Source organism: Crocuta crocuta, unplaced genomic scaffold (assembly GCF_008692635.1).
Source record: "Crocuta crocuta isolate KB4526 unplaced genomic scaffold, BGI_CrCroc_1.0 scaffold193, whole genome shotgun sequence".
Taxonomy (NCBI): domain Eukaryota; kingdom Metazoa; phylum Chordata; class Mammalia; order Carnivora; family Hyaenidae; genus Crocuta; species Crocuta crocuta.
The window spans coordinates 490,291-508,136 of record NW_027529624.1 but is presented as its reverse complement, the minus strand read 5'-3'; the positions used below and the strand labels follow the sequence as shown (position 1 = coordinate 508,136).

The 17,846-nt window shown below is 36.3% G+C and overlaps 1 protein-coding gene across 3 annotated transcripts in view; it reads left to right on the top strand.

Annotated features, from left to right (window-relative positions):
• SLC41A2 (solute carrier family 41 member 2) overlaps positions 1–17,846 on the top strand; it is a 186,781-nt gene that overhangs the window by 11,711 nt on the left and 157,224 nt on the right. For all 3 annotated transcript variants that reach the window (XM_077761993.1, XM_077761992.1, XM_077761994.1), the window contains exon 2: positions 7,826–8,549. In XM_077761993.1, the coding sequence (XP_077618119.1) occupies positions 7,995–8,549 (555 nt within the window). In that variant the 5' untranslated portion in view covers positions 7,826–7,994. The remainder of the gene's footprint in view (positions 1–7,825; positions 8,550–17,846) is intronic.

The following is a 17,846-nucleotide window of genomic DNA, read 5'->3' as shown; positions in this document are numbered from 1 at the left end:
CTCTCTCTGACCCTCCCCTGCTCATGCTGTCTCTCTCAGAAATAAATAAAAACATAAAAAAAAAAGAAAGTGGTCCAGGTTCATTTTTCCGCATGTGGCTGTCCAGTTTTCCCAGCACCATTTGCTGAGGAGACTGTCTTTATTCCATTGGATATTCTTTCCTGCTTTGTCAAAGATTAGTTGGCCATACATTTGTGGGTCCATTTCTGGGTTCTCTATTCTATTCCATTGATCTGAGTGTCTGTTTTCGCGCCAGTACCATATTGTCTTGATGACTACAGCTTTGTAATACATCTTTGAAGTCTGGGATTGTGATGCCTCCAGCTTTGGTTTTCTTTCAAGATTGTTTCAGCTATTCAGGGTCCTTCCTGGTTCTGTACAAATTTTAGGATTGTTTGTTCTAGCTCTGTGAAGAATGCTGGTGTTATTTTGATAGGGATTATATGTACACTTATTTTTTAGGAAAAAAATTATATATATATATATTCCAGTTTTATTGAGGTATGATTGCCATACATCACTGTGAGTTTCAGGTTTATAGCATAAAGGCTTGACTTACGTATATTGTGAAGTAATTATTACAATAAGTTAACATCCATCATGTCATATAGATAGAATACAAGAAATGTACTGTTTCCTCCTGTGGAGAGAATTGTTAAGATTTATTTTCTTAACAACTTTTATATGTCATACAGCAGTGGTAACTATCGTCATCATGTTGCATATTATATCCCTAGGACTTGTGTATCTTATAACAGGACGTTTGTACTCTTTAACCCTTTTGTTCCAATTCGCCCTTCTCTTTCTCTGACCCCATCTCTGGTTATCCCAAATCTGATCTTTTTTTATGAATTTGAGTCCTTTTCTTTTCTTAATTCTTCTTTCTTTCTCTCTCTCTCTCTCTCCTTTCTTTCTTCCTCTTTGTTACCATTTGACATATAAATGAGATCATATAGTATTTGTGTTTCTCTTTTTGCCTTATTTCACTTTCATAGTGCCTTCATGGTTTATCCATGTTGTTACAAATGGCAGGAGTTCCTTATTTTTTTTTTTAATGGCTGAATAATATTCCACTGTGTACACACACACACACACACACACACACACACACACACACCACCACTTCTTTATCCATTAACCTGTCAGTGGACTCTTAGATGGTTTCATGTTTTGCCTATTGTAAATAATGCTGCTCTGAACATGGGGGTACACATATCTTTTCAATGATCCAAAGATCATTCCTTTGGATATGTTCCCAGAAGTGGAATTGCTAGACCATCTGGTAGTTCTATTTTTAATTCTTTGAGTATCCTCCTTTTTTTAATAAAATGGCTTTAGCAATTTACAGTCCCACCAGCAGTGCACAAAAGTTCCCTTTTCTTCACATCCTAGTCAGCATTTGTTATCTTTTGTCTTTTTGATGATGGCAATTCTAATAGCCATGAAGTGGGAAAGATTGTTTTTGACTTGGCAAAATTTGGGGAGAAGTTTGACTGGTTAATGAGATCTAAATATTTACAAACCACTGTTATAAAACTCTGTAACCATACACGGAACCCTTAAGTGCTCAGTATATCAGAGACTCAACTAAAATAGGAATCTGTGGGTCAGGGTTCTTTTCTAAATGTATACTTTTAGGTAGCTTTTGTTAGATCATGCTGTGGTAATGATTTCAAACTGTGGCTTTCAACCACAATGCTTTATTTGTGTCTCGTTTTACATGTTGCCTGTGGGTTACTGTGGATTGGCTGCAGTCGTCGGGGCTCTGCATGTGTCTTTGCCCCAGGACCCAGTCTGAAGAAGCAGTAGTAACCTAGGACATGCCATTCTCATGACAGATGGAAAAGGAGATGTGGCTGAACTGTTGCTGCTTGTAGGTGTTGCTGCTGCTCTTATTCCATTGGCCAGTTCAAGTCACATGACCAAATCTGCTATCAGTGGAGATGAGGAAGTAGAATTTTCTCATAGTCCCTTCAAGTAACATGGCAACAGGTGGAGATAATTGTTTTATAGCAGGGCAGCAATAATGGGAGTAAAATAAAATCTACAATATCATTCATACTGAAGCACTCATGTAGTGTGTATGAATAAAGAATAATAATAAACACTTAGATATCCACTATCAAGCCGAAAAAATATAACCAATACCTTTGAAGCCCTCTGTGTGCTTTTATACTACTTCCTCAAATATAACCATTCTCTTGAAATTTGTGTTTATTGTACCCTTCTTCATATATTCCATTGTATGAATATCCCTCAATTTATGTTTTGAGTTAATTCCAATTCTTTGCTAGTATGAAAATGCTTCTAAGGATATTATGTGTCTTCTAGTGTACAGTGCATGAGTTTCTTCAGGATATGAACAAAGGGTGGAATTTGCTGGAATGTGGGGCATAGAATCTTTAATTTTAGTAGATAACAATTATTTTCCAAGGCAGTCTACTGTATATAGTTGTGCTAGTAGTGTTTTATGTATTACCAGTGCTCACATCTTCATTCACATTTGAAAGTTTGACAACATCTAATTTTTAGTATAATGAGTGTAAATCAGATTCTTTCTTGAACGTACAGGGAGACTCTTCTCAAACTTTCATGTGTAGACAGCTCACTTGGGAATGCTATTAGAAGTGCAGGTTTTCATTCACAGGTTGGGGTAGGGATGGGAGTAGAGATCCTGTATTTCTAACAAGCTCCCAAGTGATGTCAGTGCTGCTAGACCCTAAACCATACTTGGAGTAACAAGGGTCTAAGGCACTAAAGTAGAATTGCCCCTGTGTTGATTGTGCTCAGCACCTGGAGTCTTTGGAACAAAACTGCTGAATAACAGTATTTGATACAGCCACTCAATCTAGGGTTTTTGAAGTATGCCTGATATTTTCACTGGCATTAGATGAGTAGTGTAGATAAATAATTTTTTTTCATCTAATAATTTTGGAGAAAAAAAGAGTCCCAAGCCTCAATTTTAATCATTCTACTTATACTCTACGGCTGACATTTCTTAAATTTGAAATTTCTGTTTTGTGGAAATATTGGCCAGTAGTGAATAAAGTAGTGGATTATTTTTTCTTAGAGTTTGTTGCTTCATAACTGACAGCAAGAATTCAGAATTTAAACCTAGGCCACTCTACTGAAGTTCTAAAGACACTGTTTCTTCTCATCTAGGTTGGTACTAGATTAATATAATCTACTAAATAGTTGAAGAGTGACCTGTAAATATCTCTACTGGCATTCTTTAACTTAAGCACTTCAAAGCCATGGGAAACTTTGCCCAATTCCATTCATTTATTTTTAAAATTTTTACTCATTTTTACTCATTCATGGGCAAACAATATGGAACAATCAATTTTTATTTGGTGGCATATATATACATCACTCATTTAAAATCCACCACAAAGTATTTTGATTGTAATCCATTATTTCATGAATTCTCTATTTTCTTTTATGTTTATTTATTTATTTTGAGAGAGAGAGAGAGAGAGAGAGAATCTCAAGCAAGCTCTGTGTGGTCAGAATGGAGCCTGATGCGAAGCTCCACCCATGAACCTTGAGATTATGACCTGAGCTACCTGAGCTGAAATTAAGAGTCCATTGCTCAGCCACCCAAGCCACTCAGGTGCCCCTAGGTGCTTTCTTTAAAGGAAAAAAGTTTAAGGAGTCTTTAAGGGAGGTAATGGAACTTTTCAGTAAGCAAGCATTAGACTTACTGATGATCAGTCACTAACATGATAAAGTGAAAGATAAAATAAACACATATTCCTCAGCGCAAAATAGTGATATGTGGCCCATGGCATGCACCTGTAACAAGGTAATCCCTACTATTTCCAAATTGCATTCTTTTTTTTTTTTTTTTTTTTAATTTCTAGGAGAGAGAGAGAGAGACAGCGTGAGCAGGGGAGGGTCAGAGAGAGAGGGAAACAGGCTCCAGGCTCTGAGCTGGCAGTCAGCACAGAGCCCTACGTGGGGCTCAAACCCACGAACCACGAGATCGTGACCTAAGCGAAAGTCAGACACTCAACCGACTAAGCCACTCAGGTGCCCCTACTATTTCCAAATTGCATTCTTAAAATAAAAAAGCTGTTAGGACAGAAACACCACTCAGACTAGCTTATGCAATGAAGAGTTATTGGGAACAATGCTGGAATGAGCTTTAAATAAATGAAATAGAGGTTCTAATGTTGCCAGGACACTTTCATCTCTCCTGACTTTGATTCTCTCTTTCTGTGGATCCTCTTCTAATGTAGGTGGGCTTTCCTTCAAGTGGTAGTAATGGTAGAAGGTAAAGTGACAGCTTCAGAATTATGTCGTTCCAAAAGGAAGTGAGGAAACACTCCCAGAGACCTTCCACATTAAGGTAGTCCTGTAACTTATTCACTCATTAAATCAATTCTTTCTTTTATACCCTTTTTCATAAGTTATCTCATTTGTTTGCTTACCAGCTTGTTTTTCCTCTCCACCACAAGATGAAATCTATTAAAAGCAAGAATGGTGCCTATTTTGTTAACCTCAGCATCCAGTAGGCACTTAGGAAATAGCAAGAAAACAAATAATGTCAAACCTTGGTTTACAAGCATAATTTGTTCCAGGAACATGCTTGTAATTCAAAGCATTGGTATATCAAAGTGAATTTCAGAACCATTGGCTCAGTTGTGATCATGTGGTATTTGGCGCCTCATATTACTTGTATTGCAAGACATCATTCGTTTATTAAGTTAAAATTTGTTAGGCATGTTTACTCGTCTTGTGCAACACTTGCAGAACAAGTTACTTTCAACCCAAGGTTTTACGTGTACATGAAATTCCAGGAGAGGAATTAGGTTGTGCTAAAACCAATTGTCATATGATCTGGAGGAAAGGATACTGTTGACTGATAAACCTACCAGGACTGCATGGAATAGAGGAAGAATGGTTTCATGTAGGAAATGGATATTTGTATAAATTTTTATTTCATTTTATTTTATTATATTATTTCTTTTAATATTTATTTTTGAGAGCAAGAACGGGGGAGGGGCAGAGAGAGGGAGACACAGAATCCAAAGCAGGCTCCAGACTCTGAGCTGCTAGCACACGAAGCTCGAACTTGTGAACCACAAGATCATGACCTGAGCTAAAGTCGGATGCTTAACAGATTGAGCCACCCAGGTGCCCTATACATTTTTATTTTCTAAAGTGATCTCTATACCCAATGTGGGGCTTGAACTCACAACCCAAGATCAAGAGTCTCATGCTCTACTGACTGAGCCAACCAGGTGCCCCTGAAGTTTGTAGAGGGCCTCCTGGAAAAATTAGCCTTGGGAACGGATCCTTGGGCTGGATTTCAGCCCTATTCTATGATCTCTGTCAACAGAGGCCCTGATGAGTATCCATCTCTCCATCTCAGTTTCTGAATACCTTATGCAGAAGTAAGACTACTAGGAACAAAAGTCTGAGCTGGCCAAGTCCTTGCATCTGGATCACTCTCGGCCAATGCTGTGTAGACTATGTGCTTAGCCATGCCCTGTAAATATTCTAGTAGAGATGTCTTGAGAAATTTCTCTTTTTCCACCCCCTTCCCTCCCCTTTATTTTTCTATCTAGTGATAATTGGTCAAGTTTCCTGAGGAAACATTTTGAGTTTTCTGAACTTTAGGGTGGCTGGATGGTGCATGCTGTCATCTTTCTTTCTGGTTTATTTACATTTCTCTGCATTTCTGTTCTGATCAACCTGATAATTTTACTTCAAAAGAAAGAAGAAACTGCCTATATACATCATAGGCCCTTCAGTAGAATAGATTTTTCTTAAGGCTCAGTCCCTTTGAGGTTTGTTTTGTATTTTATTTACTTGAAGATCTCTTTGAAGCAGTGAAATGCTCACTCTTTAAAACGTGGCAAGGACACCTGGGTGGCTCAATCACTTAAGCATCCAACTCTTGATTTTGGCTCAGGTCCTGGTCTCATGGTTTGTGAGATGGGCCCTGCATTGGACTCTGTGCTGACAGCATGGAGCCTGCTTGGGATTCTCTCTCTCTCTCTCTCTCTCTCTCTCTCTCTCTCAAAATAAATAAATAAATATTTAAAAAATAGAAGGGGGCAATTAGGTTGAAGGAACAGAAACTCACTCAGTCTACTCATATATAAGGCTGCTGGGATCTCATAAGTTCCAGAAGTATATAGCTCAGCATCTTGACAGGGAGGGTTCTCAGGCAGCTGTTCTGGCTGTCTTTCTCTTTCTGGGACTACTTGGTTTCTCCTCTGCTTTACTCTGGACATTGGTTCCATTCATCTGATTTTTTTTAAAACATTGCCTTTGTCTATGCTGATGAACCTGCGAGTGGAAAAAGAAGATGGCAGCTGGTACTAAATCTACTCATTGGATTCTCAGGACAAGTCCACATGGAGTCCACACTGTAATCCCTTTGGGAGCTTAAAAAGAAAGATATACAGGCCTCAAAACATAGATTTTCTGAGTCAGTAGGTCTGGAGTCCTAGACTCTATTTGAAAATTTTCCTCAGTAGGAATTCCAAGAGCCCTCCACACTCACAACGGGGAAGGAAGAAAAGTGAATGAAGAACAGATGAGACAGGCTCTTGCTTGTCCCCTACATAGCTCCTTCTCTTTTTCTGTTTGCCATTCTTTGCTGTTGATCTTCCTATCCAAGGAGAGGAGATAGATGTTCTAAGGAATTGAAAACAAATATCGAAGGATATAACAGTTTTCATTAAAAGCAGCAGTGCTGGCAACAATCATTCTTAGCCTCACTCGGTGCGTGGGCAGTGGGGTCATCTATCTCTTACCAAATAAGTGCCAATTTCTTGATCGCGGATGCTCTTGGAAGTGTCAGGCAGGCCTGAGTGTTCCTGACCCGAGGCCTTCAGACCCACTGCAGTACATCTCTCTGAAAGCCTCTGTGGCGATGGTAGCAGCTGTTCAAATATGCTCTCTATGTTGGCAGGTGGCGTAGGAACGTGCAGCTTAGTGCCCGTCACTCGCAAACTAGCTACAGTATGTGTCTGTGTCTCCTAGTTCAGTATTTAGATAGAATTTGTTCACTGGCCGGCCTCTCAGGGGCGTACTCTGGGCAGTCTACAGAGAGCAGACTTTGAGAACAACATTCAGTTTTAAGTGCATTACAAGCTTTCTTTTGGTAGGCTTGCAAAGTAAAGCTTTTAGTATCCCTTTTCATTTTGGTTACTTTATAGATAACAGGGATTATATTTCTAAGTGAATTATAATGAATTTTTTATATGTCATAGCTACAAATATGACTCTAACCTAATTTTTTATGTGATAAATAAATGCCCTGGACCTTATTTAGGATGTTTACCAAATGTTTTTATGGCAGAATTATCATTGTCTCCTCACATGTAATAAAAATAAAATTTTAATAAAATATATATTATTCAAGTTGTAAGTAAAGTAACATGGCTTAGTTTTTAATACACTTAAAATATAATGCCATATACTTTGCTTTTTATTATGTACTGACATACGTAAAGAGTTGTAGCCATTTGATTCTGAGACCTCCCGATAGTGACAGAAGCCATCACTTTATTTAATAAATTTGTCCACTGTTGGACTTCAGGGACATGTGATGACTTTACATAGGTATCAGTTACATTAAGTATGCAAAGAAAAACACTTTTGAGAAAGGTTGGGCACAATAGCCCCATACCTTATTTCTGTGTGCAAAGTAACTATATGGCTCAAAACAGGTATGTGTTAGGCTCATAGAGTGTAGTGCCCCTATGCCTTAGGGTTGGCTTAAGAACATAAGTGTTTTCTATGAGAATCTTAAGTATCAAGATAGTTAATCTGATTTTTAAAAACGATTTTGTTTTCTTCTTTTCAGATCCAACCCTCTGTGGCACTTCTAAACATGTTTTATTTGTAGAAACATTATTTTCTACAAAATGAAGTCAGCACCTTAATTGAAACCAGCATTTGTGTGGTTCTGATTCACCTGCTATGGTTCATGAAGCTTGAGATCTAAGGAGTACAGGGTCTTTTGCGATGACAATATGACTAATAGTAAAGGAAGATCTATTACCAGTAACACAAGTAGTGGTCCAAGTAGTGGAGGAGGTTTCGTAGACTGGACTTTAAGCTTAAATACGATTCAGTCTGATAAGTTTTTAAACTTACTGTTGAGTATGGTTCCAGTAATTTACCAGAAAAACCAGGAAGAGAGGCACAAAAAAGCAAATGGCATTTGGCAAGATGGATTATCCACTGCAGCACAGACTTTTACTAATCGATCTGAGCAGCACATGGAGTATCACAGTTTCTCAGAGCAGTCTTTTCATGGCAACAGTGGGCACACAGCATCAGGCTGCAGCCCCAAGTACGATGACTATGCCAGCTACAACTACTGTGACGGAAGGGACGCTGCAGAAACAGCTGCCATGTTACAGAATGAAGACGCGTCTAGCGATGGGGATGAAGATGCTGTTGTGGAAGTAAACCAGAAGTCACCCAAGGAGTCCAGTGGCGTCATGGCACTGCAGATACTTGTGCCATTTTTGCTAGCCGGTTTTGGGACAGTTTCAGCCGGCATGGTTTTGGACATAGTCCAGGTGGGTTTATCTCTTTGTTTACCTTCACTGTCTTTGTCGTTTTAAGTGCCTTAGGTGGGCTACTCATCACAAACATTTACTTTAGATTTAATTTATCCCTTAGTGAAAGGAACCCATGCTGGCTCGCACAGGGAGTCTGCTATTTCTAGGTGTGTTTGTTTTCCTTGAGAAGTTCTAAGAGAATGGTCTCATTTTGACTTTAAAGAAACTCTTCGTAAAGTATTACAGTAATAAAGCAACCCCAAAATGGATAAATCAATTAAAGGCAAAACCCAATAAATGTTATATTTAAATACTTCTTTTTGTTTTTTAGATAAAAACATATACTTGTTAAAATGCATTAAAACCATGCAGGGTATTAAATACAAGGTAAAAAGTCTTCCCTGTTCTTCCTCCTCGGAGGTTCCCTCCCTTCCCCTCCAGAGGCTGCCATTGTTAACAGTTGGTTGTGTTTACCTGCTGAGTTTTTTTTATGCTTTCATAATACATACGCACAGTTTCATTTTCAGAAATAAAAATGAAGTGCCATATATAGCTGCAAGTTATTTTCGTTGCTTCATAATACATCTTAGATTTTTTTCCAAACTAGTAACAAAGATACTCTGCATTTTAAAATGAGAGCTTGATATTCCATTGTATGTACATACCAAAGTTTACTTATTCACTCTCCCATGCTGGTGTTATAATGACTATGCTTAGAAATATATTTACACTATTTTCGTAGGTTAGGTTTTTAAAATGGGATTGCTGGGGATTAGGGTAGGTGTATAATGTTTAAAATTTATTAGAAGCTGTCTGATTGACTTTCAAAACACTTGTACCAGTATATAATCCTGTCAATATATAAGTACTTCTATTTTTCTACGTCCGTATCAATCCATGTTAAATATTTTGATCCTTTTCATTTTTGGCAACTGATATATCGGAAAATGTTTTCATATTTTAATTAACAGCCTTTTAAAAAATTAAGTCTTTAATTATTATTAATGTTTAGCATGTTTTCATATGTCTGTTGACCATTCTTAGTTCTTCTGTGAATATTTCTTATATGAATTACTTTTATGTATGTTAGTCATTTTAAAAATGTATATGCTACTTATTGTTTTTGGGAGTCCTTAATGTAGTATGGTTACAGAATTACCTATTATTATCATTATATTTCTAAAGTAATAAGTTGTTAAAATGTGGCATTCTCTTACTATCAGTTTTCATTCATCAGTCAGAGAAAGAGTCACATGCCTTTGTCCTTCATTGCTTCCTCCCTAAAAGAAATTTCAGGTCATTTGTGAAACTAAAAAGCTTTTCAACAGATAATATATATATATTTTTAATGTTTTATTTATTTCTGAGAGAGAGACAGAGACAGCGTGAGCGGGGGAGGGTCAGAGAGAGAGAGAGGAGAGATACAGAATCAGAAGCAAGCTTCAGGCTCTGAGCTAGCTGTCAACACAGAGCCTCATGTGGGGCTCGAACCCACGAACGTGTGATCATGACCTGAGCCGAAGTCGAACGATCAACTGACTGAGCCACTCAGGCGCCCCTCAACAGATAATATTTTCATCTAAATAGTAAACACATACATGAATAAGAACATAATTTCCACCATCGGTTGGATAAAGGATATAAAAACTATGTTAAGTATATTAAATTTTTAAGGAATCAGACAAGAAAAAGAAATGTAAAACTTTCACTATTTGAAGATGACATGATACCATATATAGAAAACCCTTAAGACTCCACCAAAACTTCTAGTACTGATAAAGAAATTCAGTAAAGTCACAGGATACAAAGTTCATATACAGAAACCTATTGCATTTCTATATATTAATAATGAAATAGCAGAAAGAGAAATTAAGAAAAATAATCCCATTACAATTGTACCAAAAGTAAGAAAATACCTATTACTAGATAACCAAGGAGGTGAAAGACCTGTACTCTGAAAACTATAAAACACTGATGAAAGAAATTGAAGATGACACAAACAAATGGAAAGATAGATCATGCTCATGAATTGGGAGAACCAATATTGTTAAAGTGTCCATACTACCTGAAACAACCTATAAATCTTATGCAATCCCTATCAAAATAACAACAGCATTTTTCAGAGAACTAGAACAAATAATACTCAAATTTTTGTGGAAACACAGAGACTCTAAATAGCCAAAAATCTTGAAAAAGAAGAGCAAAGCTGGTAGGCATCACAATCTCAAATTTTAAGACATACTACAAAGCTGTAGTAATCAAAATGGAGCAATTGGCTGGCTCAGTTGGTAGAGCATGTGACTCTTGATCTTGGGATTGTGACATCAAGCCCCACACTGGTCATAGAGTTTACTTAAAAAAAAAGAGAGAAAGAAAGAAAACCAGAATGGTACTGGCACAAAAATAGACATGTACATCAATGGAACAGAATAGAGAGTCCAGAAACAAACCCATGCTTATATGGTCAATTAATCTATGATAAAGGACACAAGAATATACAATGGGAAAAAGTTAGTCTCTTCAACAAATGGCATTGGGAAAACTGAATGGCTACGTGCAAAAAAATGAAACTGGACCGGGGCGCTTGGGTGGCTTAGTTAGTTGAGCGTCCAACTTCGGCTCATGTCATGATCTCACAGCTTGTGAGTTCAGGCCCCACATTAGGCTCTGTGGTGACAGCTCAGAGCCTGGAGCCTGCCTCAAATTATGTTTCTTCCTCACTCTCTGCCCCTCCCCTGCTCACACCCAGTCTCTCTCTCTCTCAAAAATAAATAAACTTAAGAAAAAAAGAATGAAACTGGGCCACTTTCTTACACTATACACAAAAATGAACCCAAATGGAATAAAGACCTAAATATGAGCCCTGAAACCATAAAACTCCTAGAAGAAAGCACAGACAATCTCTTTGACATCAACCATAGAAACATTTTTCTAGATATGTCTCCTCAAACAAGGGAAATAAAAGCAAAGCTTAACTATTGGGACTACATCAAAATAAAGAGCTTTTGCACAGTGAAGGAAACCATCAACAAAACAAAAAGGCAACTGAATGGGAGAAGATACTTGTAAATGATATATCCAATAAGGGGTTAATATCCAAAATATATAACGAACTTCTTTTTTTTATTTAAAAAATTTTTAAATGTTTTATTTATTTCTGAGATAGAGAGAGAGAGAGAGAGACAGACAGACACAGTGTGAGAATCCAAAACAGGCTCCAGGCTCTGAGCTGGCTGTCAGCAGAGTCCGACACGGGGCTTGAACCCACGAACTGCAAAATCATGACCTGAGTGGAAGCCAGACCCTTAACCAACTGAGCCACCCAGTTGCCCCAGTATATAATGAAATTCTACAACCCAACACCAAAAAATGGTCAGAGGACCTGAATAGACATTTGTCTGAAGAAGGTGTACAGATGGCTAACAGACACATGAAAAGATGTCAACATCAGCAATCAAGGAAATGCAAATCAAAACGACAGTGAGATATTCTCTCAGACCTGTCAGAATGGCTAAAATCAAATACACAAGAAATAACAAGAATTGATGAGCTTGTGGAGAAAAAGGAACTGTCATGTACTATTGGTGAGAATGCAAATTGGTGCAGCCATTGTGGAAAACAGTATAGAGGTTTCTTAAAAAAATAGGAATACCATATGATCCAGTCATTTCATTTCTGATAATATTTACCAAAAGAAAATGAAGACACTAATTCAGAAAGCTATATGCACCCTTGTGTTTATTGCAGCATTATTTACAATAGCCAAGATACAGAAGCAACCCAAGGGTCCATCGATAGATAAATTGATAAAGAAAAAGTGGTGTATAAATACAAGGGAATCTTTTTTTTTTAAAATATTTTTATTTATTTCTAGGAGAGAGAGAGAGACAGCGTGAGCAGGGGAGGGTCAGAGAGAGAGGGAGACACAGACTCTGAAATAGGCTCCAGGCTCTGAGCTGGCAGTCACCATAGAGCCCGACGCGGGGCTCGAACCCACAAACCATGAGATTATGACCTAAGCGAAAGTCGGATGCTTAACCGACTAAGCCACCCAGGCGCCCCAAATACAATGGAATCTTATTCAGCCATGAAAAAAGAATGAGATCTTGTCATTTGGAACAACATGGATGAACTTAGAGGGTGTAATGCTAAGTGAAATAAGTGAGAGAAAGACAAAAACAATATGATTTCATTTATACACCGAATTTAAGAAACAAAATGTACAAAGAAAAAAAGACCAAAAAACCCCACTCTTAAATATAAAGAACAAACTGATGATTGCCAGGGGGAAGGGGGGTGAGGGAATTGGTGAAATGGGTGATAGGGATTTCAGAGTGCACCTATCATGATGAGCACTAAGTAATGTATAGAATTGTGGAATCATATTATTGTACACCTGAAACTAATATAACATTGTATGTTAATTATACATAACTAAACATGTTGGGAGGGGGGAAAGAAACTTTGCAGATATAATTAACTTAAAGATACTGAAATGGGGAATTTTTTTTGATTTTCCAGGTGGGTCTTAATAAGAGAGAGACAGGTTAGAGTAAGGGGGAAAATATATTAAAGTTTTGAATGGACTATAATACTAACAGGACCAAATTTACCTACTACCCACTTGAAATACAATTGTTTCAAGTAATTACAATAGTATCACAACTGCTAAAATGAATAAACTGTTTTTGGTTAACATTTTATTATTATTTTTTAAAGTTTATTTATTTACTTTGAAAAAGAGAGAAAGGGGCTGAGCGGGAGAGAGAAGGAGGATCCCAAGCAATCTCTACACTGTCAGTACAGAGCCCAATAAGGGGGCTCAAACTCACAAACCATGTGATCACGACCTGAGCCGAAATCAAGAGCTGGCCACTCACCAACTTAACCACCCAGGCACTCTGATATTTTTTTTCCTGGTATATCAATTATTCTGAAGAAACACTTAGTATTTAGCTCTAGAATGATAACTTCTATAAGAATAATATATTAGAGTATAGATTTTGGAATATTTATACAGCTTATTATGTACATTCCTCTGGTATAATGTTTATTTATACTATTCAAGATAGCAGCACATATATAATTGGTTTATAATATTAAACTTTAGTGTTAAAAATTATAAAAACAAATGTTTTGAAAGATTTAATTTGAATGTTTTTTAAAACTTTTTATTTGTGAAATTTAACATACAGAGTATAGAAACCAAAAATGTACAACTCAGTGAATTTTTATGACACAAACAACCATATAACTATCAGTATTTCATTAGTCTTCTATGCGTTCCCTTCTGATTGCTACCCTTTATTACTCATTATCAAAGATAATCAATCAGTACTTCCTTGTCTTTATAAATGTGCATCATTAAATACCATTGTTTGGTTTTACTTAATTCTTCTAAAACTTTATACAATGAAGTGTAGAATATATAGTCCTCTGTGTCTGGCTTTTTGTTCAACATTATGTAAGTTTTATGAAATTTTAGTTCATTTAATTTTATTATTATATGTAATCCAATTAGGACTATGTCACAATTTATTTATTCTTCTATTGATGGATGTTGGGCTTTTGGTGTTTCCAGATTCTGGGTACACATGTGCATGCATTTCTATTGTATATATATGTAGAAATGGAATTTCTGTGTCTTAGGATATCCAGATATTTAAATTTAGATATGTCAAATGATTGTACCAATTTATAGATTAATTAGCTGTGTATGAGAGGTTTCATTGCTCTGTATTTTTATTTATACAAGGTATAAATTGTTTTTAGAAATTTTAGTATTGGAAATCATGAGGATTTCCCTCATGACTAATGTTGTTTATGGATCATTTATTTAGACATTAGTGATAAAGGTTTTTTGCCCATTTTATTATTTGATTGTCTTTCTCTTACTGACTTATAAGAATTATTTGTATATTCTGGATACAAGCCCTTTAGTTATATGTATTAAAAATATCTTTCCTCTTTCCTTCCTCTACAGCTTACCTTTTTACTTTCTCAATGGTGTGTTTTGATGAGCAGAAATTCTTAATTTTGATATAGTGCCTTTTCCTGTACTTTTCCATGGTTTGTAATTTTCGTTCTTGCTTAAGAAATCTTTCCATATTCTGTGGTAATTAAGATATTCTCTTAAATTACCTTCTTAAAGCTTTGCTGTTTTGCCTTTTACATTTAGATCATTCGCTCCCTGGAATAATTTTTACGGAGAGTGTGAGGTAGGGGGTCTTTTTTTTTTTTTTTCCTTTCTACATAGACTTCCAATCGTGTCTGCACTATTACATAAGCAAAATATTTGCTATACATCAAGTTCCCATTTATGTGCAGATGTGTTTCTGGGCTTGCTATTCTGCTCCTTTGGTGTATTTATGTTGCTTGGCATTAATATCACACTATCTAGATATCTAGTAGAGAATGTTTTCTCCATGTTTTTCCTCAAAGTGCTTTGGTTATTCTTTTCCCTTTGCATTATACGTACATTTTAGTGTAAAGGCTTGTCAGTTTCCACACACACACACAAAAGGTGTTGCAGTTGTGATTCAGATTGCATTGAATCTACCGGTAATTAGGAGGAGAATTGACTATAATGCTGACTGTTCTGATACACGTACATAGAACAGCCGTCTCCATTTATTTAGGTCATCGTTAATTTCCCTCTCTGATGTTTTAGAGTTTCAGAGCACAGGTCTTTTATACTTTTTGCTGGACTCATTCCTAATTATTTGATACTTTTTATGCTATTGTAAATGGTGTAGTTCTTTTAAAAATTCATTTTATGTTTTTGTGTGTTTATCTGTTGACCTTGTATCTAGCAACTTTGCTAAAATCACTAATATTAATTTATCTGGGGCACCTGGGTAGCTCAGTCAGTTAAGTGTCTGACTTCAGCTCAGGTCATGATCTTACTGTTTATGAATTTGAGCCCCGCGTTGGGCTCTGTGCTGATAACTCAGAGCCTGGAACCTGCTTTGGATTCTGTGTCTCCCTCTCTCTCTGCCCCTCCTCCACTCATGCTCTGTCTCCCTCTGTCTCAAAAATAAATTAACATTAAAAAATTTAAAAAAATAATCTATCTGTAGTTCTTTTGGAATTACTTCATTGTACCGCCATGTTATCTGTGAATAACGACCATATTCATTTCTTTCTAAACCTTATATTTTGTTTATTTATTTTTGTGCCATTTTGTACTGGCTAGGACCTCCAAAGCACTATAAAATAGAAGTGTTGAGAGCAGGCTTATCTTGTTCCAGATCTCAAAGAGAAAACTTTCAACAGTTCATCATGAAGTATGGTGTTTGCTGTTGATTTTTGTAATATTCTTTATCATATTAAGGAAGTTTCTTTTTCTAGTCTGCTAAGGCTTGTCTTAAAAATTATGAATGGATGTTGAATTTTGTCAACTACTTTGTATTTATTGATAACATTATATGATTTTTCCCTTTATTTGTTGCTGTTTTGAATTATATTGGTTATTATTATTATTTTAAGTTTATTTACTTATATAGAGAGAGAATCCCAAGCAGGCTCGTACTGTCATCACGGAGCCTGATCTCACAATCATAAGATCATGATCTGAGCCAAAATCAAGAGTTGGATGCTTAACTGACTGAGCCACCCAGACACCCCTTGAATTATATTAATTAAACCAACCTTACATTTCTGGAATAAGTATAACCTGGTCATGATTTATTCTTCTGATTAATTCTGATTAGAATTCTGATTGGTTTTGCTAATATTTTGCATGGGATTTTTGCATCTATAATCATATGTAAGATTAGCCCATAAATGTCCTTCTCATAATGTCATTGGCAGTTTTCATTAAGGGAGTACTAGTCTCATGAATGAATTTGGAAATGTTCTCTTTTTTCCTCCTATTCTCTGTTAAGGTTTATGTCACTTTGTCGTTATCTTTCCTAAGTATTGGGTACAATTCTCTGATGAAGACATCTGGGCCTGCCATTTTCTGTGTGGCAATGTTTTTATTTACAGCTTGAGTTTCTTTAGAAGTCACAGGGTTAATCAAAATTTCCTTTTTGATTTTGTGTTTGGTAAGTTTATGTTTCTTTATTTTTCACCACTACATCCCTAGCAGGTTGAGTAGATAATAAATGTTTGTTGAATGAAAGTTTAACAGTCACCATTTATTGAAGGTTTGCTGTAGGCTAGGCACTGCCATAAGCCCTTACATACAGCATCTTCTTTTAATCCACTTAAGTAGTACCCAGTCCAAAAGACCAGACTAATGCCTTACATAGAGCAGACGTCCCATAATTCCTTGTTGAATGAATGAGTGCATGAATGAAATAAAACAAACTCTACTTTGTTAAAAAGATTCCTAAATTTTGAAAATCAAACTTAGACTTTTAAATCATAGGATTCAGAATTGGAAATATTCTTAGAAAGCACCTAGTCTAAGCTCTTTGTCTTTTCTTCCCTTGCTAAAAATAAGCAAATGGTTTTAAGTGATTTGCCTAGGAATGTACAGCTTATAGATAGCAGAGCCCTGTCTTGTGGATAAATCCTGTTCTCTGCATAACATGCTATATGTGCATCTTGGGTCGTCTGTAGACTTAACCTATGGATTATATGAAGATTCTATAAAATGAGGTTATTGTTAGCTACCCATCCATCTAAAAGAAATTTAAGCAAACTGAGCTAATACCTTTGTAACTTCCAGTAATTCCTAGGTGAATTTATACTTAACATTAGAATATTATTGAAAGCTAATATCTACCAAACCCTGAGATCCTATTATGTTTTATGAAGACAGTATTATTGCAATGCTGAAAATACTCTTTTGAAGTAGAGGATAATATAGCTCTCAAGTAGTCCTTAGTTTATTACCACACTGCCAGTACAGTGTGTGTGTTTTGGAATTCAGAGAGAATGATGCAATACCTAAGTTGTGTTTCTAACTTGGGACTTTGAGTTAGGGCTATTTTTCTGATATGGAAAGTAGAGTGGTCAGAGAGAAAAGGGATGCTTTGTTGAAGTTTTGTGGACACAATACTAGTGTTTTAAAAGTGCAGAGAGAAAGAGGGCAGTATCACAAAGCTAAGAAGGCATCACCATATTTGTCTCCTTAGAAAGCATAGCTATAGTTTCAGAGTTTGTTTTAAGATAAAATACCTCCTTTAATATAGCTGTGAGCCCAGGAAGGCACTAGCACTCCCTCTGCTGTAATGGTTCTGGTTGTTATTTAAGAAACAATACATGGACTTTTGCTTCCAGGAAGCTATAGTGAATGTACTGTTACCTATCCTGCCCAGTAAGCACAGTAAGACAAAACATGCAAAAAAAAAAAAAAAAAAAAAA